General features: G+C 39.8%; 1 protein-coding gene across 1 annotated transcript in view; it reads right to left on the reverse strand.

Moving 5' to 3' along the window:
- LOC106931217 (zinc finger protein GLIS2-like) overlaps positions 1-24,737 on the reverse strand; it is a 37,121-nt gene that overhangs the window by 3,123 nt on the left and 9,261 nt on the right. Inside the window, exons 2-6 of the mRNA XM_088009418.1 lie at positions 13,442-13,626; positions 10,628-10,830; positions 3,514-3,699; positions 1,917-2,050; positions 1,505-1,623 (exon numbers count right to left, since the gene is read on the reverse strand). Coding sequence (XP_087865544.1) covers positions 1,505-1,623; positions 1,917-2,050; positions 3,514-3,699; positions 10,628-10,830; positions 13,442-13,607 — 808 coding nt within the window. The 5' untranslated portion in view covers positions 13,608-13,626. The remainder of the gene's footprint in view (positions 1-1,504; positions 1,624-1,916; positions 2,051-3,513; positions 3,700-10,627; positions 10,831-13,441; positions 13,627-24,737) is intronic.

Below are 24,737 nucleotides of genomic sequence, written 5' to 3' on the forward strand. Positions count from 1 at the left end.
AATAAACGAACAGCATGATAAACAGCAATAAATTAACCAGACAGTTGTGGAGAAGCTTAAAATAGGGTTAGCTTCTATAACAACATGCAACACTTTGAATATTTTACAAAGTTAACAGACTGAATAATGAGGAACATTAATAAGAGAAGCAGATCTATGTTAACTCTAGAGGAGCTGCAAAGATTCACAGCTCAGGTAAGTCTACACATTAACAGTATAACCTATAGCACTCTACAAGTCTGATCATAAATTCCCCTGACGCCACAGTGAAGGGCACACATCAGAAGTGAAGAAAATTATGATTTTAGTCATAAATTTTGTTTGCTTGTGTGTCTGGGTCCAAGTGACCTGCAAAAAAACAGACCACTCCATACTGAAGATCTTTGGTTCTTCCCTCCCACTTCTTTGCTCTTGGTTGTCTCCCTGGAGCGAGATTGAAGACTGTTAGGGGGAATCTTACTGGCTAAGCTCCAAGTACAGCAAAAGTTGTTCAACAAAGGGTCCACTCAGGGTGGCTAAAAGGAAATTTGTTACACATGCATCTGTTTCTCAAACAGAAAGAAAATGTCGTTGTCTCTGATGCTTCTAAAGTCGCATAAGGTAAGTAGGCAGCCATTTCCATTTAGACAAGCAAATATACCCATCAGAGAGAAATAATGAATGAAAATGTTACATCAATTGAGAAAATTTTAGCAACTGGTCATTGCTATGTTTCAATTCAACAAAAGAAGTTTATGTAGGAGGATGAAGATAAATATTCTGCAGCTGTCCAGATCGAGATTACAGAGTCACCATTATAAAACCTCAGCAGCTGGAGCAGGGGACCCCGGGCCCAGGAGAGAGGAAGAGTTTCCATTCGTTTTAATGTCTGATTACAGACTGGAGAAAGTGGGCTCCCTCCTGTTGAGTAAGGTGCATGTAGAATAATAAAGAGGTGGTCCCCCTGTAAATTATATAGTAGGCTTGCCCAGTCATTGTTTCACTCATAGTTTTGCCGATATATTCTCCAACTGTTTTCTGGGTAAAACACACTAACCGATACGCTCCTTCTCTCCGTCCGTCCGTGCGTCCGTCTCCCCCCAAACTCCCTGCGGAAGATACGTGAAAGAGCACACCTGCTGTACACACACAGGGGCCAGGTAATTATCCCCCCACCCCCAACCCAACTTCTTCCGCCACTGAGCTGGAGGACTGGCCAACAAGACCTAATTTGCTTAATATATTTACCTAAACAAACTCCTGAAATTCCCTGCTTCTAAGGAATTAAAACGGATGACAGGTTCCAAGAAACTGTACCACGGTTAACATTGTTAATAAAGAACATTAGAAAGAAAGAAGAATACAGTGTATTGCAATGACAATTTGATGGAATGACAAACATTACAGTCAGTGTATATCTTTACAGCAAGTCAATACTTTTGCAGTACTCTATAATGTTAATTTGAATAGTCTTTCGCATTTCGTATTCAGTTTGTTTAGATTTTCGGGTGGATGGGTGGCTCACCTGTGTGGGAGCGGGTATGAATCTTCAGGTTCTCCAGACGTGAAAAGCTCTTGTTGCAGGTGGGACAGTGGTGCGGCTTCTCGTTGGTGTGGGTGCGGATGTGAATCAGCATTTTGTACCTGCAGCGCAAACAACATAAAGTTACAACCGTCATACATGTGCTTTGCTGATGCTGTAGGTGTGTGCATCACCCAAAAAGATTTGGCTTAAAGAATTGCTCCTAACCGGGACATGAACTTTGGTGGGACACCATAGGTTTGTTTATTCGAATACTCTCAAACGTTCTTTCTGGACAACTTCTCTTTAAAAGGTCATTAACGTGGAAGATTAGTCCACACCCAATATATCCTTTTTCCAACAGGACATCCGGTGTGAATAGCTCAACCCTTTGTCCCTTGTGTGTGCGCCGTACCTGGCGTTGAAGCCTCTCCCGTTGCGGGCGCAGCCCTCCCACTGGCAGCAGTACCCAGAGTCTTTCTCGGGCTTGACGTGGAAGTCGTTAATGTGATCTACCAACTCCTGGAGTGAGTCGAAAAGCAGGTGACACTGGAGAGGACAGAAATCAGTGAGGATGTTGTACAAGACATTATGTGACAATAACTTATTGGTTAAATCAAGTCTGCCATATTTGCACAGGACAATTTGGCAGCAAGGGAGTTCAAAGTGCTTTACATCACAGGAACATAAAATGTAGTTACTAATTATTAAACAAGCAATAAACTGCCATCATAAAAATCACAAAGCAATCACAAAGCAAACATTGACCAAGTATGTTGGTCAATGTTCCACTTACTGCTAATCAAAGGCAACTATCTAATCTAAAATCTAAACTAGTGACACTGATTTCAAGAAAGTCAGTGTTCCAGCATGTTTGCAGTTTCCTCAAAGTTTTTTCCTGTTTTGGGTTTGTTTCTTCTGTATTCATTACAGAATACAGAAGAAATCAGGTTCTTTTGATTAGATCAGCCTTGTTTCTGTTTTACTTTATTCAGTCCTTAGCTAGTGATTCTAGTTTGTTTATTTCTTGTGTCTAGTTATTATTTTATATTAGATTTAATTTCCTAGTCCCCAGTGTACCAATACATGGTACACCATGATTAGGAGACTATAAAACACTGAGTGATGTTTCTCCATTCTTAGTTCTGGTTCTGGTTCACCTCTTGTCACGTTTTCTCAACCAACGATTGTTTTTCATTAAAACTTTATCTTACCCAGGATCCCCCGGAGATCAGCTCTCTTCTTCCAAGAGATATGAAAGCACCAGAAATGGTTTTAAATATATTTATACTCTATCCACTGCCTTTTATCTCAATGTGTAATCTCAATAATTCACATTTTAAATCAAAACACTAACCTTTATATATTATTATCCATGCGTAATAATTTCTAGGACTTTCTATTTACATTGACTCCTAATTTTACATTCACATTTTTTGATATTCAGTATTTTATTGTCAGGAATGGTATATAATATAGTTTAACTTTCTAACTCTTGGGAATCTTAGTCGTGTGGTTCACATGGTTGAATGAACATATGACGGGTTCATTCACCCTGTGTCAATCATTAGACATTGTTATAAAACTCAAACACTCTTCTAATTAAATTTCAGTGGGAGGTGTTGGAAACATCTCCTGGCTATTTCTTGTAGACGCTATTTCAAAGCGAGTAAAAGTACACAATGCTTCACACTTGGCAGATATATATAACTGATTTTACAAATAAAAAACTTTGCTCAAAGTTCTCCAACATGTTATGCATAAGTTGCAGTTCAGTATTGGTTTCTGTTAAGTGTAATATTTAGTGCTTACTACTCTGTCTTTTCTTTTTCTATTTATTTGACTATTTGATATTAATGTTATTATTTGCTTATACCACCACCTAGTGGCCAGAGTTACAGTTGCAGTTTTTTCCCCACACTTGAACATCAGACGTATCAGAAACGACTATTTCTTTAAATATTGAAAGATAATTTTAATCAGACCTTGCACAAACTGAGCAGGAATTTTACCTTCTTCCACCGACAGGCCAGCTGACCTTCCTGCGAGGGTTCTGGGGAAACGGCTTTCTCTCTGTGCTGGCCGATAAACACAGAGGAGGAAAAGCTGTAGCCCCTCTGCAGGCTCCTCATGGGGAAGTAGAATGGAAATCCGGGCTGAGAGGCTCCACCGTCAACGCTGTGATGCCAAGACGCTTCCTACCAGAGGAGCCGATCACACGGAGAGAGGTTTGAGAGTTCACACAAACTGCCTTCACATTACACTAAAAATGAGTACTTCTATGAACGGAGGAAAAGTTCTTAACTTTAACCTGTTCTTTTGCACTTTTAAGATGCTTTAAAAAATCTCTTAATACTTCCAGGCACTGGATCGATTGAATTCAATAGTAATCTTTTTCTTCTTCTATTTTTTAAAATCCCAAATGTTACAGCTGAACAACAAAAACATAAGGAAAAATTAGGAAAAAAATCCATTGCTGTCCTTTTTGCTAATGTGGAACACATTTCTTTTTATAATCAAAAGACAGTTTCTTTCTGTTGCATCTACTGCCCCCTACTGTTAGACCTGTTGTCTGACAGCGTCAAGAACTGTTTTGATGCTGTTGAAAATAGGAACATCGTTTAATAACTTAAAAAGAAAAGGAAACAGCAAAAATAATTATTCCTTTTGAAAAATGGCAGATTGATCAAATTTATTTAAAAACAGAAACTGGGGATTGGCTTTTGGAGTGACTGAGACCAGTCAGTAAAGGGAATTAGAGAAGAAAAAGAAATCTTTGGAAAAACCTCTTAAAGTTGTCAGCTTAAAGTTTAATGGCTCAAAAAATGTTCTTGTGAGAGATTTAAGATTTAGTCTTCAATAAAAAAAAAACATGCTTTATTATTCATAGTTGAAGCACGTCTACAATTTGATTTATCTCGAAGAAGAAGTCAGGGGTCGGTGTGACGCACGTCAAGTGGATTTTTGCTCAAGTTTACTGGATGAATCAAATGAGGACACAGATCTGAAGATTGTCATGTTTTGTGAAATTTTGCAAAGAGCATTTTTCATTTCTGTTTGTGAAACAAATTTAAAGGCAAAATTCATTTTGAAGTTTAAAGATATGTCTCAGACTGCTGTGCAAAAGTAATAATTCAAAACAAAGTCAATCATAATCTACGATTGTATCATTTAATGTTTATAAATTAATAAAATAAGACTTTGCATGCTTTACTTGGACTAAGACAAGTCATGATGAAGTATCTTTATAGCTGTGGTTGCTGTGTTGTCTGGGATTTGCACTTGTAACTAGGCAACAAGTTTCCTCTTTTGGTGTACACGGCTCGCAAAACTGGGTTTTAAACCACACGTAATATTCTTTTATCTAAAAACTCTGGATTTTATTGCATAATAAGTGTGTTTTACCTGACTTGACCTTCTTTGTTTTTGTGCAGCTGTGCAGAAAGCTACGGAAGCGCATTGCTATCACGCAGGAAAAAAAAAATTTCGAGCGCTATCACGTTATAACGTGATACCTATCTCGTTAAAACGTGATAGTATCTCGTTAAAACGTGATACGTATCTCGTTAAAACGTGATACGTATGTCGTTAAAACGTGATAGTTATCTCGTTAAAACGTGATACGTATCTCGTTAAAACGTGATAGTTATCTCGTTAAAACGTGATAGTATCTCGTTAAAACGTGATACGTATCTCGTTAAAACGTGATACGTATGTCGTTAAAACGTGATAGTTATCTCGTTAAAACGTGATACGTATCTCGTTAAAACGTGATAGTTATCTCGTTAAAACGTGATATTTATCTTGTTAAAACATGATAATTTTAGGTCCAGGAAGTGGCGGTATTATGCTAGGCTAGTACAGTGGCTAACATGAATTGGTCAGGTTTCCTTTCATGTTTGGTCTACAACATGTAGAGATACGGATGCTGCTTTGCACTGTGGTTAAAACCATTAATAGCATGCGTACTCTGAGCAGGATCCTAAACAGAACGGGACTGCACCGAAGGAAACGTCAGTCCGGTCCTCTAGCTGTAGCGGCGTTCCTGACTGTCTGGATCGAAGCTCAAGTTGGCTTCCGATTGTAGCTTCTGATTTGGGAAATGGCTAAAGGGAGATTATAACGGAGGCTCAGACGTATTTGCTGAACAGTTTCTGTTCAGATTTGTTTTAACAGTACACTTGCTGAACTACGGCTGTTCGTAACCAAGCAACCGAAATCAACAGAAGGCTCGATAGTGGCAAAAGACAAAACTAGATCATGTTAAGCATTCTTCAAAATAAAAGACTTCCTCTCTCCAAAATAAATCATAAATCAGCAAAAGCTGAATGGCCTCCTTTAAGCGTCCTGAGAAACAATCACCTAATGATCGTGATTCATAAATCTCTACTCGGCTTGGCTCCAGCATCCTTAAACTTTCTTTTACATAGGTCTGTTAATTCCCATTCTTTACGTTTTAACAATATTTTTCTTTTGCATGTTCCACTTTTCTGAACTGAAAAAGGGAAGCAAGCTTTTAGTGTGATGGCTCCTACAGCCTGGAAACAGCTCCAGTCTGAAATAAAGATGTCAAAGCTGGTTTCACTGGACTTATTTCGAGCGATTCTTAAAAACAGACGAGATTCTATTAAACAGTGTCACTGTTTTTAAATTCTTTTCTACTGTTTTACACTTCTGCATATGCATTAATTAATTTTATTTTGTAACCAGGTTGCTGTGTGTTGCAGACTTCTACCCAGGTCCCTCTTGAAAATAAGATAAGATGTGTATCTCAACGGGGTTTACCTGATAAAATAAAATAAATAAAATAAAAAAATAAAATAATAATATTTGTCAAATATTGGTCAACAATTTTTAATATTTGTCGACAAACAAGGAGCAAAGAAGAGACACCTCTCCTTTACCATATAGGTGACTTAAAATAATGTTTTCTAATGGAGACAAAGAGGGTAGATAAAGATTATTGTGTTGCTTTGATGTTGAGGATTTGACCTCTGTTGCTGGATTTTCTTAACTGATCACGATAGGGCTTCGGTCAGAAAGCAGGCTGGTCATCAGGGTGTTTAAATGGTTTACTGAAGAATTACTGACAGGACGGTGCAAATAAATTGAAGCATTTCTGAAAATACAATAATAATACAGATTCAAATTACCATTTAAAAATTAACATCAGTGAGCAAACAAACTTTAAATATCAGCATTAATTCCTTTCTAAAGCACTGTTTAAATTTGAATGATGCAGAACAACACCTGGAATCAGTCTATTTCCAACTGCCCAAATCTCAAGACCAACAGCCAAATACAAAGATAGTTTCAACACTAAATTCCAACCATTAAGAGCAAAACAAACATTCATAAACTATAGAACACACTTGTAACTAAATAAGTGCTGTCAGAAGTGACAACCAACATCCACCTATTCATGACACATGACTAACACCACAACTTACATCGTCAATGACTGCGGCACCAGTCTCAACAGTAAACAACAAACAGATCAACTGAACGTCAAGAAGAAGAAATAAACGGAACAAACCTCCTTCCAATAAAGGGAACCACTTCAAAATAAAAGCATAGACATGAGTCATTGAAGTACTTGAAGAATTAATAACACTTTGATAAAATAAAACTCTGAACTTGAAGATAGTTATAGAAATATTTTGTAGGAATATCATGTTTGTTTTTAATTTCTTCAAGTTACATAAATACCTTCCCTGAAAAAAGATCAGACACTTTAGTTATATTCTTAGCAGTTTAAATCCTGCTCTACATGGATGAACATTACATCGGATAGTTGTTGCATTTCTCCCAAATAATCAAGTGTTTTTTGCCAGATCATCATTGTATTTTTCAGAAATTGGTATTTTGTTTGCTTAATTGACCTTTTCCTGCCTGATGAGTACATGTACAAGTCTATAGCAATAGAGATCCAGTGGGACACAATAGTAACCCATGCTGGGGGCTGTCTGGCAGTAAAGTAAAACATTGCTGCCCTGATCTGGGTTGAAATAACATAATAGGTTTGATAATTGTTAACACCCTCTGTCATATGGCTGATATAAGACAGACAGTTTCATTCTCGGGCGTTTACCATTTAAGTGAAGTTGGAAAAAGTTATATTTAGCTCCTTAAAGAAGAAGGGGAGTGAGGAAATTGAAACTGATTGGAAAACATATAAGAATTTTGGCAATATTGTAATTTTTATAATATTGATGTGACCAATTAAGGAGATGAGTAGCATCTTTAACTATTAAACTTTTAAAGCTAACATACTTAGACACTTCTGATCTGGAATAGATTATTCATCTCTGATGCTACGTTGCATCACTATAAATCGGAATCTGAAAAGTTGTTGGCATTATTATCCCAGCTGATGGATCCTTGTAAGCCACACAAAAAGGCAGGTGCTCTAGGACAAAAAAGTGAAAGAAAACAGAAGGTTAAAATAATAACAAATATTGTAAATGTGATAGGAGTTTATTTCTAATGCATTCCAGATGCGAACATATTTTTAAATCTCTCATTGCTGAGGTTTCAATTCAGATAAAGATTTCACAAATCACAAACTAGGTTTGAAATATTCTGCCATTAGCGTAGATTAGAATAATCTACTCCAGATTTGAAGTGTCGATGTATGTTCGTTTTTAAAGCAGAACAAATGATTTCTTAACATTTATATGTTAAATATAATTTCCATGATTAGTTACTTATTTACAGTCATATGTCAAGTCATATGTTAAGTATAATTTACATGATTATTATTATTCACCGAATTTAACTTGATTGTACACAATTCCAAAAGGTGACGTGAAAAATAATTAAATTCAAAGCTTTATGTATGATTTATTTTGGAGAGAGGAAGTCTTTTATTTTGAAGAATGCTTAACAGGATCTAGTTTTGTCTTTTGCCACTATCGAGGCTTCTGTTGATTTCGGTTGCTTGGTTACGAACAGCCGTAGTTCAGCAAGTGTACTGTTAAAACAAATCTGAACAGAAACTGTTCAGCAAATACGTCTGAGCCTCCGTTATAATCTCCCTTTAGCCATTTCCCAAATCAGAAGCTACAATCGGAAGCCAACTTGAGCTTCGATCCAGACAGTCAGGAACGCCGCTACAGCTAGAGGACCGGTGTCCTGTCAGATCAGCATACGTTGTCAGATAGTCATACGCTTAGCTCAGACATGTATACGCTGTCATTACCATATGATTTTATTTAATCAGCAACATAGGATCATGACGTAGATCATCATACACTTTGTTATTAACAGCTGTATGGCATCCTGATTTAGCGGTTAAGTAGGTTAATGAGTTTTACACGGGCGTGTGTTGTAGTTGACTGCAGCTGCAGTCAGACCTGCTTTAAATACACTTTGAAACCATGACAACACATGTATATTTATCTAGTTATCATATTATATCATATTATAAACAATTTAATGACTTATTTTCGTCATAACTTATTGCGTATGCTGAACTGACAACTCCACTGACGGTCGGACTTCTTAATGCGCATGCGCGGGCATGCTATTCACTGCATGTATGCTATCCTGACAGCGTATGGCTATCTGATAGAACACCGGACTGACGTTTCCTTCGGTGCAGTCCCGTTCTGTTTAGGATCCTGCTCAGAGTACGCATGCTATTAATGGTTTTAACCACAGTGCAAAGCAGCATCCGTATCTCTACATGTTGTAGACCAAACATGAAAGGAAACCTGACCAATTCATGTTAGCCACTGTACTAGCCTAGCATAATACCGCCACTTCCTGGACCTAAAATTATCATGTTTTAACAAGATAAATATCACGTTTTAACGAGATAACTATCACGTTTTAACGAGATACGTATCACGTTTTAACGAGATAACTATCACGTTTTAACGAGATACGTATCACGTTTTAACGAGATAACTATCACGTTTTAACGAGATACGTATCACGTTTTAACGAGATAACTATCACGTTTTAACGAGATACGTATCACGTTTTAACGAGATAACTATCACGTTTTAACGACATACGTATCACGTTTTAACGAGATAACTATCACGTTTTAACGACATACGTATCACGTTTTAACGAGATACTATCACGTTTTAACGAGATACTATCACGTTTTAACGAGATACGTATCACGTTTTAACGAGATACTATCACGTTTTAACGACATACATATCACGTTTTAACGAGATAACTATCACGTTTTAACGACATACGTATCACGTTTTAACGAGATACTATCACGTTTTAACGAGATACTATCACGTTTTAACGACATACGTATCACGTTCTCGTTTTAACGACATACGTATCACGTTTTAACGAGATACTATCACGTTTTAACGAGATACGTATCACGTTATAACGTGATAGCGCTCGAAATTTTTTTTTTCCTGCGTGATAGCAATGCGCTTCCGTAGAAAGCAGATAAAGCACCGGACGTCAAATTTTCCTGACTCTCAAATCCAAGAGATTAGTTTTTGAAATAAGAGATTAGCTTTTTCTTTAATTTTTGTCCATTGGAGCCACATTAATATTAGTTTTTAAATCTACCTACAAGTGTAAAAAAACAAAAACAAAAAAAAACAGTAAGATGCAGAATCTACCATTTCATAATTTATCAAACGAAAGACGTATTCACTATGGAAACGTGAATTTTAATTAAGTGTATATTTCTTTTAAGATGACGGTAAAGAAAGAAGAAAACAATCGGTGGTCCTGCTACCTAGCCTAGCATTCACAATATACTCCGCCAGCTAGTAGAGAGCAAGAGGGGAGCTGGGATGGGAGTGAGCAACGCCACACCAGATTGTGATTGACAGCAATGAGACCCGCCTCCTGGCTCTGATTGATTGTTTCTAGTTAGCACTGAGAGAAGTCAGAGGAGCTCAGTTTTTTTTTCACAGATTACCTGTCTCCTGCCAAACTGTCACAACATATAGTGACAGTTTCAACACACATGTAAAAATATAAATATGTTTTTTTTTTTTTTTAAGTTACATACTGCAGCTTTAAAGTCAACAGTCAAAATAGTTTCAAGCTAAATACACACTCAGTGCTGCCGTGGCCGTCTGATGTGACTGTGTGCATGTCGCTGTGTGTCACTGTGCAACCTGCGGCTCTTACCCGAGAGAAGAGGTGAGGCTGCGGGCTGCTGCTGCTGCTGCTGCTGCTGTGAGGGGACTCCAGAGGCGATGGAGGGCAGGGGGACGAGGGGGAGGACGGAGACGGAGACAGGGAGAGGGCCCGCTGAGAAGACGGGGACATGCTGAGGTCCATGGCTGGAGGGGTGAAGCAGCAGCCGGGTCGCTCCTGAGAAGACTGGGAATCTGGATCGGAAAGTTAGAGGTTAAACTTTAGTCTGTTTTATGTCAGACTATCGAGCGGTTTGCATGGGCCTGTATAATCACATTTACACTAAGTGGTTCCTGCGGGTGCTTTAGTTGACCTTTAACTTTTAAGTGTTTAAGCTTTAAATTCTGTTTTTGTTTTTTTGTAATTTTTCTTTCTCACCTCAGCTGACTTTGACCAGTCAGACTATTTAGGTCAAATTTCTTTAAGCTTTTCAGATTTTTTTTTTCCCAACCTGTAACTGTGTTAGCAGATTTATTCATGCAGCAGCACTTTAGTTTGACTTTAAATGTATCAATAATTCCGGACAATTAATATCCCATCGAGCCAACGAAGAATATGACGAAGAATATTTTTAAACAATTTTATACACCAAAAATAAATGCATTATCTTTGTAATCTTTATGTTTTATTTAGTATTTAGTATTCAGTATTATAAGTCTTAAAAGTCTTTAACTATTTACTGTTCAATTCCAGTTACATAAAAACAATATGTGTTTTGTTTGCTGATCTAATACTAAATTAAGTGGAGGTTGTTCATTTGAATGTAGCAGTTGGTTCCAGTGAATAAATAGAAAAATGAGGAAAATCCTCTGATATTCTGGTGAACAACAAAATGCACAAAATATGGAACACTATGCATATTCAACACTTGGGGGCGCCATATCTCCATAGATTCCACATACATAAAAGTAATAGAAGATTTCTTCATGATTAAACTGACAGATCATTTCTATAATTTTATCTGGAGTTTGTGTAACCCCCATTTCTGATGCTGCCCTGAGCAACTTCCCACCTGCCTAACACAGTCATTCTGTAAATTAAAAATATGCGTTAAATGAGGCTCATTTAAACAAACTGGAAGCACCTTTTGAAAATAATCTTCAAGCAGGTATTAAACACACTTTTCTTTAAGCCCACATTTCTATGTTAAATTGATTGTATTTTTTTTTTATTGGTTTGATGTAAAATTCTTATATAAAGTGACGTTTTTATTAGCTGTAGCCAGAAAATCCTTATAATTAACAGAAATAAAAGCTTGAAGACATCAGTTTGTGCATAATCTAGAAGATGTGTTTCACTTAGTGAATTTAGTTACTGAAATAAATGAACTTTTCAATAACGTTAATGGGTCGCTATTTCACAAACCACCACTATTTACTATTTACTATTTATCATGACTTGTTTTCATTTGCTAAACAAGTCATGATTTAGCATAACTTCAATCACCAGATATCAGGAAAATGTTTTTAGTACAATCCTTGGTTTGTGTAGAATATGCATCAACAGGCTTTAGCTGGTGTTAATATCCAAAGAGATTTAGAGCTTATCAGTAGGGTTAATACTTAAATGTTAACAAGTCAGACCTTGGTCTCTGAAGTTGCTTTGAGTCACTTAGATTCTCATAAGCTCAGAGTTTTGATCCATCTTCAGATAGTAGACATGTTGGAATGACATGTACTTTAAAATCACATTCCTATATATTTTTTTTTCCTTTTGTATTGTTGCGATAACGCCCCCTATGGGAAATAATTACTTTCATAACAGTTCCTTAATTCATGATTGACCACATATTTCTTTTGATGATCAGAAGGAGTTTCTTTTTCCTGAACTATAGAACTGATTGTGTGGGCCTTCTTCTTTTTTTTAAAACTATTTATGGTTCCATCTGTTTTTGACCGGAGCACAAACAGCTTGTATGCACATGTGGGGACTTACTTAAGCAAACAAGAAGCACCTGACCGCAACGTGGAGCTGCATAGACCTGCGGCATTTTTTGTTCACAAAAGTAAACAAATTAATCGTTCAATTATAGCATAATTTAAAGAAAGAAAATGAAAAAGCAAAGTATCTTTTGCTAAATGTATTTGATAGAATAGTGAAAGACTCAAGTTATCTGCCATACTTGAATATCAGTTATTTAAGTTATTTTATAGTCCTATTGGTAACAAATAACCTAAATTTTATATAAATAGATATATATTAGCTATATGTTAGCCCCAGTAATAATATTAACATTAACCCAAAATATAACCCTACATCCTTATTTAACAAGGATTAATTCCACATAAAATACTTATAGAAATATCTACACAAATCACTTTTTTAGCCTTACACTGTGTTCATGTGTCACAGCTGCAATTTGACAAAGTTTTTCCACTTCTTCCTAATTAGCTTGAAAACTACATTTCTTTCCGACTTAATAAACACCATTCTCTGATTCGGTTTCCCTCTCTGCCCCGGGTGTGGTCTGGACGTGCCTCGGTGCTTAGTGGGAAGTCTGGTTTGGAGACAAACGTATGATTCTGTCTGCATCAGCTGCAGTTTTCTTTGGGTCACTTCATGTCGGTGTCACGCTCAGCTCATTAGAGCCGACGCTTCCAAATCTGGTGACAATCCACCTCTATGTGAGGAGCAAACTTCTATTGGATTTACAATATTAGATTACCGGAGAAGTGAGAACAGGGAATCGGTTTTGTTAAAGACTCATTGTGACACCAGGCATCATCAATGCCACGTGGACGCCTGACTTGACCCAATCTTTCTATTAACTGAGCTGGTAGAGCTTCAGTCATCCGGGTTGGTTACCTGGTGAGGAGGGCGGCGATGGGAAGGTGGTGTACTGCAGGCGTGGCCTTGAGGTGTGGAGAGGAGCACAGATCGATGAGGGACAGGACCTCTTTCCAAACTTCACAGGACCGCCCGTTCGTCCAGAGGGAAGCTTCAGGTCCAGCGGCTCGTCCAGAGAAAGCATGGCTGCTGAAGACTGGTGCCTTGAGACGGGAAAAACAGGCATTAAACACAAAACAAAGGCAATTAAATCCTCAGCGAGAAATACTTTGAAATTCTTTCAGCTGAGGCATAAACAACATGGCGGTGTTTGAATCTTGTTTTGATATTTTAATGGTTCAGAGCTTGTTTTTCTCCACATCTGTGTCACATGTGTGTCAACTGGTTCGTCCTCCACGTGAAGAACATTTTTAAACAACTTTTCTGTCTGCAACAGTGGATTTCAAATCTCATAATGTGCAGCAGCAGCTGCGTTTCCATTGACCATGTAATTGTCCAATTTGACATTTCGAAAATAAATTTGACTAATGGAAAAACGGCAATTTTGAAAAACTTTTGACACCAAGAAGTATCAAAATTGGTTTATTTTGCAGAACTGCACTGGAAACACTTTTTTTCTTTCTTGCATCAGACGAGTTACGTGATCAACAACTGGATGTTGAAGACGATAAGAAGTGGTTGGAGAATGATGGTAGGAACCCGGTTGTATCCGGGATCTTGTTCTTTTAGTCACAAACCATATCTCATGAACATAGACTAGGGACAAAAAATAAGTAGAAAGGAGGAAACCCTCAATCCATCTGTCCATCGTCAAAGGAGGGAACCCTTTGGCAGGGAGCCGACACCATCCTACACCCCTTGAACAAGACACTACAGTACATGGCCTACTAACTGAGGTTGAGACTAACTTCCCAGCAGAAAGGAGCAGTCACCCCTTTTTCCAGTTGACCACAACGACCTTATCCCTCCTCACATTCTGCTGCAAACCACCTCAGGGCACCCTGAAGGTCATGACTTAAAGATCCCAACAGAACTACATCATCTGCAAATGGCTCATTTTAAACCTTGATGTTACCAGATACTCTCCTCTCCACAGCAAGTGTTGAGATCCTGTCCATAAACACCACAAGTAGGATTTGGGCATAAGCTCAAGTTTATGTCACAAATGCAGCCACAGAATTTGCCTTGCTTACACAAGGACCTGATAGTCCTTAAAGGCATCCCCCTTATGCGCCGTACTACCACAGCCTCCCCACAAAGCACCTCAGGGGGGACAGGGTCGAAGGCCCTCTCCAGAACCACAAAGTACCGGAGAGCCGAGTTCCTGTGACGCTGTCGGCAGCTTTGCAAGAGATAATTATCTTGTCCACTGTTCCGAGGCAGGGATGAGAATCGCTCTCTGTCTCTTGAATTCAAGGTTCAGCAGTTGGTCAGAGCCTCGTCTCTAAAGAGAGTCCTGGTGGGACGGGGTACCACAACCTTTAGACACATTCCTGGCCCAACTCACCTCAATCAAACCTAATTATTTATTGTCACAGCCTCATTCCCGAGGGAGCCTTACAAGTGGGACCCGCTTGTTACTGGAACACAATCTCCTATCCCCTTTCCTACAGACTGGTACCACAGGAATTGTCTGCATCCTCTACATGACATTTAAGAGGTGTCTCAGCAAAAACTAAGGTCCTGACATCAGGGAGTTTATTTAGTCTCTCAGCATTCCTCTATGGTGGCCATATTTGGGAGATCTTCAAAGCACTCCTTCAACCAATCAGCAGTGTCCTGCATGTCTCCAGCCTGGCATTGTCCCAGGTTTCCCTTTCTAAGCTGTCAAACGGTCTTCCAAAACTTTCTTGAGCCAAATTGAGTGTCCTTCTCCACATCCTACATACGTTCCTCCGATGACAGAGATTTTGCTTCTGACATTCTGGCCACACAACACCGAGTCCGTCAGATTCAACCAGATGCTAAAGCTTCCTCCCTCAGCCCGACAGCGAAACCCTAAAACACAGGCAGATCAACTTACACAGTCCCCAAAAACATTTTACTTTCCAAGTAAAGGGAGTTTAATTGTGTAAATGTAGACACCCCATAGATTTTCTCTTTCCCCTTCCAGATCTGAAGGTTTAAGTGTGAGTGTTAACTTTTATCCGAGGTCAGTCTCTCATTTAACAGGATGAGGAAAATCTGATTCATAGGTCAAGCCACATGTCTGGTGAGCAGCTATCAAAACAACTTCATTCTCACACTCGGAGATGTTGGCCAATCACAGGGTTAGTTGTGTCAGATTTGTGCTAAAAGGGACAGTCACTCCAAACAAGGATGTTTAGAGAACAAATTATTTATTTAGCATAGTGTTTAAAGTGAATATACTTTCTTGATATACAACAAAGTATTTCATTTATTTACTGTGAAGAATGTACAGCTCTGATATGGGCAACATGGGCAACCACCCAGGGCAGCATGAGCGCCCCCCGAACCCCTTTGTGCTTCACCAAACTAGGTTAAAAAAAAAGGAAAAAAAAGAAAATAAATAAATTCTTTATAATTACTTGTCAACTCAAAAAGCTGACAAAGACAATTTTGTGTTTATTAGAACCACAAAAGCAAACTGCACAGTTTGCAGCTTCTAAATGTCTTTAACTCTCCTGGAAGAATAATCTGGGAAGTATATGTATGCAAAAAAAAGATAATAAAGCTACAGTGTAAATGACTACAAACGAGGAACAAAATAAGTAACAAATGAAAACCTTTGCTTTTTGTTAATGCCACATAGCTCATTACTCTAACCTAACAATCCACTTCTGAGAAAGGTCTGAGTTCCTCTAGTGATGCATCACAGAAAAACACATCTGTCTCTAAGGTCAGTTGTTGTTCAGTTTCTGAGGGAAAACCTCATGATAGTTATCGTGATATTAAACTGTTCCTCTGCATTTCTGCGGTCGGCTCTTAAGTGGCTCGACAAGATTTTGCAGTAGCGTTTTCATTTGTTAAGGTTGAACCCTGCGACTGAGGCATGAGTCAAAAAGATCTCTCAATCCATGACTCACCACTGCGCTCCTGTTGAACAGTGACTCAAGATTCGGATAGTGGCTTCAAAGTGAAAGAAGCCAAAAACGGGAAGAAGCCGTGGTAAGGTGGAAAAATCTTGCAGGAGAGTAAAAATGGTTAGCAGCTGCTGGAAAAGCTGACAGCACTGATGGGTTTATCTTTGCAATTTTACATCGTGGTGACAGTCGCATGCATGCAGGAGAAGATGCACACTTTACTCCATGTAAGACTGAGCAGCACTTTGTGTGCATTTTACTTTCAAGGGATCAACGAGGGGAAGTTGTTTCCTAAAATGACTTGCTTTTGGTTTTACGAAATTAAAAAAAAATCTAGTTGTACGAGCAGTGTAAAAATTAATCTTCTGTCTGTTTAAAATGGGGAGGCTCCATTTAAAGGGGCAGTATTGTGTATCTGTCATTAGTGGCATTTTATAGCACAATCAAGTAGCTCGGTTCATTTAAAAGAAATTTGACGTTGTAACTTTAACACCTTCAAATTGGGCCTCTGTCTCTTTAAAAACTCCTCCTCTTTCTGAAACTCCACCTTCAGGAGTTTCTGGTTGTTGTAAAGTCATCACTACATCGCTCCTCTATTAACCCTTTAGCAGCGTTTCAATGGAAGCAGCTCGTATAATGAACTCAGCAGATGCTCTGTTCCACCAGGTGGTTGCTATTTACGGCTGGCTAGTCTAAAGGAGCTGAGTGGGCAGAAGCTCAGCTTGGAAACTGGAGCTTCGTTGTCGAAGGCGACTCTCGGTCCAACCAGGCATTTTGCACGGTTGAATGGTTGCTACGGGAGATTAACGGATTTCTCAAACATGCGTGAAAGAGTGCATAACACACTGTCCCGTTAAAACTTTTATGCTTTTAACTCTGTGGTAATTTATCCCTTAAGGCGTCAAGTTGAATTAGTTAAACGGTTTTATTGAACATTTCTGGTTGTCGTAAAGTCATGTTGTGACCATAACAGTTCCGGCAGTGATTGCTTTGGCTGAACAGCATATCGACAATATATTGTTATTGCAGTAGCAGTGTTAAGAACATGGCCAAGGACATTGGCCTGTTTGGGACCTAATATTCACCACCTTTTATATTTAGTGGGTCTTAAATTTGCTTCCGTCCCAAACCCGCAGAGGAACCGCTCTCTGAGCTGCCTCTCGTCATTTATGCAGGGTTCCCACACAGCTTTCATGGAGAAATTCCAGACTTTTCCAGACCCAGTTTTCCTAAGATTATATTGGAGAGAGGGATAAGAGTTTTGCCTTTACGTTCTTTAGTTGTGCAGACTGATTTAAAAAAAATGTATAGAGGATTGAAAACACATGGAACATGGATGTAATCCGCCTCTTGACCAATCGGCACCAGCCAGAAAAAATGGAAAATGGATGGATGTTGTGATAAAACTCAAAGTCACAAAATATCCCGGGAAAGGAGATTTTTACTCATTTTGAGTTTCAGAGATATAGGGTAAGTTCAACCTGCACATTAAAAAAACATAATAATAATGTTAGTAACTTCTTCCAGAATTTGGATTAAATTAAATTTTCCTTCAGGATGAAATCTCAATAAAAACATAATCTGAACCTGCAGATGCAGAACACTGGAATTCATTCACCGTCAGAGTTTCCAGGTAATCTCTCCCATGCCACAAAGGTGAGTTGAATGCAGGATTTATGAATCCTTGAAATTAAAAAAACAATTTCATTAGGGTTAGAAGTAACCATAGAGAGAGGACACTGCTAGAGGAATCTCTCTCCCGGGTTTTTATCTTATCGAGGGCGGCGTTTTTCCCTCCCTCACACACACTTTGCAACACTCTTGCAAGCGGTAAGACTGAGCACTCAAGCTGGTACAAACACAAGAAACGACCCGCGGGAGATTAAAGATTCTCGGCCGTTACTTTTTATGTGGGGAAATGTTTAAGGTGGCACTCACATTTCGGCATTTTCCTCCTCTGAACTAAACCTATTCCACAGCGGATTACGTTTTCAGGACAAAATGTCACGACGACGGTACCGTTTAAGTAGAAAACCGACTTTGTGATTCTGCAAAAACTGGAAGTTGACCTCCGTTTAAACCCCCCATCAGCTCGCATATTTTCTCTTAGATAAAGAGGAAAATTACAACGAAATGCAGCTCTAAAGAGAGAGAGAGAAAAAAAAACTCATTAGTCCACCATTGCTCACATTGTTGACTAATGCAGCCCAGTCCACCATGCCAACTTTAGATTACACTCAGATGTTTATTCCAAATTCCTTCCTGGAACGTCACAGTAAGACCAAAGAGGCAAAGCAGAGGAGCGACAATCCAGCCTTTCTAAAACGCAAAGAAACAAAGTCAGAATTTGAGCTGTTATTGGTTTGCTTTCTCTTCAAAATTTGCCAGCAAATTTGTCTTGGAAACTTTTTTTTTTTACTTGAAACCCTGCACCCCAAGTGGAAAACTTTCAGCAGGCATCTGTTTTTTCTGGACACAACTTTTTCAGCCTCTTAAATGGCACCAGACACGGGTTTGAACGTAGGTTGTTTTTTTTGTGCTACACAGCTGCTAAACCTCAACTGGGTGTCCCGCTGCACGGCTCGCTAATGACAGCTGGCAGCGACAACGTTTCTTGATTTACATTTTTTTTTTTTTTTTTTACTGGCTGGATTTGAACCAGCAACCTTCCAGCCACATGCGCGCCTCCTCCCTCGGGCTCCCAGAAACTCGCTGTCGCCACAAATTCTTCCGCAATCACTGACACAATCCCCCGGCAGAATATAAGGCAGAGGCTAAACCACAATGAAGTCAGTGTTTAGGGTCCCGGCTGCTCTCTTTGCCAACTTCTTCACCACACTGGTTTCTCGTTCCGCTGCAACCTCACTGACTTTTCTCATGCACACACTCGCATACGGACTGCTGCTTGGGACGCACCGTTGAGGCACGCACATACGCCGTCGGTCCTTCGCCACATGCGTCCAGACACGCACGCCCACCAGAGTCACGCTATGCCGGAAAGACTCTCAGCAATGCCCAAACCTCCAACCTCCAGCAGCTTTCCCCCTCAAAGCCCTGCAACATGTCTCACAACTAGCAGAGCACAGACTGTGACTATAAGAAGACTTGCATTTAAGAATACTGCATTTGGTCCTGCAAATATGCACTCTCAAACTCTAAGGGCTGCAAACGTTTAGGTGCGCAGGTCTCCAGGAACTTGCGCAAGGGTTGGCTTTGAGACGCCGCAAAGCACATGAGCTTTTTTTCTCATGAACTCCTACACAGTTAAAACATCCATGACATGTCACACTTAATGGAGTCCGACTCGAGCTCAGGTACGACGCACACACTCATCAGGCTTTCCACCTCTCACAGGAAACATTTGCTTCTACGGTCGCCCTGGTCTGGCCTCTCCCTCCCTGTAATTTTTTTCTACTCCCTCCTCTCTTGTCTTCCCTCCCTCTAACTCCTTCCTGTGGTTTTCCTCTCCCAATTCACCAGCAGAGCATACCTCTCCTGTTCCCCGCTCCTCCCTCATCTCTCTTCCTCCTCCTGCCCTCCCCTCGCCTCTCTCACATACTTTATTCTCCAGTGCATTTTTAACTCCCTTCTTTCATTCCTTTCCAGTTTCTTGGATCGTGTGTGTGTTTGCAGCTTTTCCTTTTGCTTTATGTACATAGCGCCACATGTAATGTTTTATAAGTGTTATGAAACTTAATATATTCCGTTAGAACTCTATAAAAGTGCGGGACGAAAACAGTCAAGATTGCTTGATCTGCCAAGCACAGAAGGATTGAGGGAGATTGGGATCAACGACAGCTCGTCAAGTCGTAAAAAAAAAAAAAAAAGTTCAATGTTCGAATTTTAGAAGTGATGTTCTTTGATCTTTCCAGTACAAGTCCTTTTAAGGAATTTCAGAATGTCCCTGCAACTGCAAGGATCACGGAGGGAGGCGTGGGGGCTGTGTTTCTGTGATCTGAAGGCATAAAGAGGCAAGAAGAAAGAGGGCATTTATAAAGGTCCGAAGTGTCCGCACGAGACTTTGAAATTGGATACCTGCTTGAAGAGTGCTGGGCAAAGACAAAAAAACCAAATGAGTGGTAATGGGTAGAATCACGATGGAAGTCATGAAGGGGGGGCAGTCTGCTCAAACCACAGAATGAGGAGAAATAGAGTGAAAACATAATTCGAGCAAGGCATGACTTTTGGAAGCGAGCAGACAGACTAGAAAAGTGGTGTGTTATTTCTTGCGTGAGATATTTCAACCCAATTTCTGAATGAGTGACACCAGAGAGTTTTTGTTTTTTTATGGAGCAAGTACCATCATGTCAAGTCCAGGCAGTCCAGTCGTTTTAAAACTGATTGGCTACATGACTTGGATTTTTTCAGTTTGCTGTGTTAAGATTCCATCCATCCATCCATCATCCATCCGCCCATCTGTCCATCCAACCTTTGCCTCCCTATTTGACACTTTCCAATCACTGATGGGAGTGAAACAGCATGAACCCCTGTTCATGCTGTTTCTGAACAGAGAACAAATGTTCCTGTTCAGAAACCTCATATAGTCTCTCGAGAAAGTTCCGGGCCCCAACCATGAGTTGATCTTCTTAGTTGATTTCATATGGAAAACCTCCGGTGGTCGACGTCCAGGACGCATTCCGATCAAATACCCAAACTACCTTAGCTGACTCTCTTTGAAGTCAAGTTTTTCTCTGATCTCATCCCTGGACATCGCACAGAGGAAGCTCAGTTCAGCCGCTTGTATCCAAGATCAATCCGCCATAATCCATATCTCACAACATGGGCTGGTAAAAACTCACCTGTGTCTCTCAGTGCTGCATTTGAAGCCCTGATCCTTCAGTTGTCTTTCTACCAATACTCGGTAACAAGACAATAAGATACCTGAACGTCTCCATTTGACTCAAACATTCAACAGTGACTTGGAGGAGGCAGTCTACCATTGTCTTGTTAAGAACTATTGCCTCTGATCGTCAGTCTTTAATTGGTGGAAGGTTCCAAGTTGAATTATCCACCAAAGCATCGATTGTTTTCCATTTCTCCAAGATTTTTCACAAACCATTTCCAGTCTAGGGAAAGGGTATTCCCCAAGGTATTATAATTGAGGGGCCAGCTTGGAAAACCTCCTTTTGAGAAGCAGGTGTCCGGACCACCTGATTGGTTCCCTTCAATCTAGGGAAGCAGTAGCTCTATTTGAAGCTCCCAGAGAGCTTCTCACCCCTCATCTCTATGACTGAATATGGCCACCATTCAGAGGAAGATCGTTTTAGCTGCTTGTCATTCATTCTTTCAGTTATGATCCATATTTCATATTCATAGGTGAGGGTTGGAACCAAAGCAGATTAGTAAATCAAGAGTTTTGCAACAGATCAGAGCAGTACCTGCATCTTCTGATCCACATTTTAGTCTGAAACCTTAGAAGAAGTGACTCTCATCTCACAATAAAAATTATATTCTACCTATAGCGGAAATTTCCAGAAAGGTTGGTAGAATCTGAAATTCCAGTCTGTGGTTTTATCACCAGCACCATCAACTGAAAATCCAACATGGCTACCTGCCAATGCATATAAAAATTAGCCGTAGATGAAAGAGAAAATACAGATTTGTTTGCACAATGCTAACAGCTTATAAATCAACAAACCCCAACAGGCTTCAAACCTGGAGCTGAAATATTGTTAAGTTGGGCTAGATGTAATTCCCAGATATACATGTTGACAGTTTAAATCTCTCTCCACTGTGTTTCACTCTCAAGGTCTTGATAAGGCAAACAGCAATGTGCAAGAACCACTAACGTTTTGGCTCGTCCAAGTCCCGGTGTTGGCTAGAACTACGGCGTAAACGGACTGTCTTCTATTATGTCAGGTCCGTTTCTCAGCATGATGTCAGTGCCAACGTCCAGGATGCTGACCTTCCCTCGTGATGTAAAACATGGCTGCCACAGGAAAACAAGCGAGAGAGGAGGAGGTGAAAACCTCAAACAGAAAACACAGGACATGGACTCCCACCCTTTCCTCTCCTCACACTTTTCCCATTATTTGTCTCAGTTCTTCCCTCCCGCCCTCTCTCCCTCTGGCTCTCTTGCATCTCGGCAGAGCTAAATGATGCAACTCTGCAGACCGAGTATGCAATAGTCACCAGTAGAGCCTGTAGATTGTCTCGCACTGACACTGGCGTCTTCACCCCTTAGCGAGGGAGTGGCGGAGGTTGTCAGGGCCAGAGGAGTGGGGGAGTAGCCTTACGAGAAGGGGCCTATTTTCCTCTTAAAAACTGTTTTACTGACCTTCTGCACATTTTTAAAGAAGGTACAGCAACTTAAAACATTCAAATCATCCAGCAGAGAAGTTATAAAACACAAACCGAGTCAAATTAAGGGAGAAGAGGTTCTCGAAATTCAAACTAAACTCAAACAACGATCAGCAGGAACTCCAAATCATCATATATTTTGATAATGAAACAAGCTGAACTTGAAAAAAGGTCAAATTTAGCACACCTACACATTACATGTTAATGGAAAACTATTTGTTGCAAAAGACAAGTTAGCACTAAAGAAACATGGACATGTTATCGGGTGTGTTGAAACTAGTCAAATTATTCTTTTTCTAGCACGTCACCCCAGTTAACGTCACACTTTCTAACTACAACCGTCCTGAGAGACATTTAGAAACATTGTTGCAACAGGACTTTGGGTATTTCAGGTTGTCAAGTTATGCCATAAAAACGGCAGCAAAAGCATTGTGTACTGGCATCGTCTGATTGGTTTAAGGACGCAGTTTTACCATTTAGTTTTTACTCAGAAGTTAAAAGCTTCTGAGATTTTCTTTGGACAAATAACAAAAGGACACCCACATCTCTAGATGTTGGTGTTCTGAGTGGGAAAATTGAATTCTTGACGACCAGAACCTTCAAAATGAAATATGGCCGCCTCTATCAAACGAAAAGAGGGACGTGGGCGAAAAACTGTTTCTTTGCACTTCTAAATGTTGTTTCTCACTAAAATATTCCAAACTGCAAAATTCATTTGATCAAACACGTCGCTGTGGCGTTTGAAAGTACACCAAGCTAACTATTAGCTTGTCTTGCTAATGGTGGTTAGCCTGGTCGTTGCTCAGAGCAAATCCCACCGGCTTCTGAACTTAGTACTAATATACAGTTGAGTTTATTGACATTCCCACATTAAAGCTCTGACTTCAGAGGTAAATGGACGACCACACAGGCAGCCAATTTTTGTGCTTACCAAAGGAATAAAACAGTTTATTTTCTACTGCCACAAAAGGTAGTCAACATGCAACCATTGGAATCTCTGACTTCACCTAATGACAACACAGACTGGACCTCTTAGCCACATGAGGACATAAAAATATTTACGCATATTTATTGAAAACTTCCATCGTGAGCATTTCAGTATTTTTAACCTGTTTAGATGCAAAAAGTTCATGAACTGAGCTAAGGAGCTCGGTGTTCCAGCACGTAACTCTTAAATGGCAGGACATCCAACACCACAACACCACAACAAAGAGAGTCGAGAAAACATCAGAACCAGAGTCAACAGCATGACGCTAGCCGCCTGGACCTTGGGGACACGCACATCATGGCCCCGTTCGTTCTGTTTTAGCTCAACTAGGCAGCAGCGCTGCGCACTGAAGTGTACGGTTTTCAGTAACGCTTCAAACTGGGCACAAAAAAAGACCCAAATGAGGAAGTAAAGAGATTTCCCACCAGAATATCAAAGCACAATGACGATAATAATCTTTATTGTCAATTAAGCTATCCAGAAAAAAACAGCACATGTTGACTCATTGCTTTTCATGCATTTCTGTTCCTGTTCTTCTGCTCATTATCTGTTTTTTTTCCCCCGTCTGCTGTGTATTTAACCAAATAAATCCAACACACCTCTATTCATTCTCTTGCCCTATTTAACCCATCATACTCTGTGTAATTCAACAGACCCAAGGTCGGTGTGAGCGCTTTTAAGATGTGCAAGGAAATTAGCAGCATCAGTTTGGTCAACCATCACTCATGTGCTTGAGCTGACATGCGATAGTACAAAAAAAAAAAAAACTAGAACTCCCTTCTAACAGGAAGAAACCTCCAGGAGAACCCGACTCGGGAAGGACCCCGTCTTCATCAACCAGCTGCGGCGGCGAGGACAGGAAAGAGACACAGACGAACACAAAAGCACGGAGCAGACTCAGGAAAGGCGACCATCTGCCTCGACTCACTGGAGGTGAGAGCGCAGGAAAGGGCCACAGAGAGACACACAAGCACCAGGATGT

This window comes from Poecilia mexicana, unplaced genomic scaffold (genome assembly GCF_051168715.1).
Source record: "Poecilia mexicana isolate PSO_F unplaced genomic scaffold, ASM5116871v1 scaffold_2, whole genome shotgun sequence".
Classification (NCBI taxonomy): domain Eukaryota; kingdom Metazoa; phylum Chordata; class Actinopteri; order Cyprinodontiformes; family Poeciliidae; genus Poecilia; species Poecilia mexicana.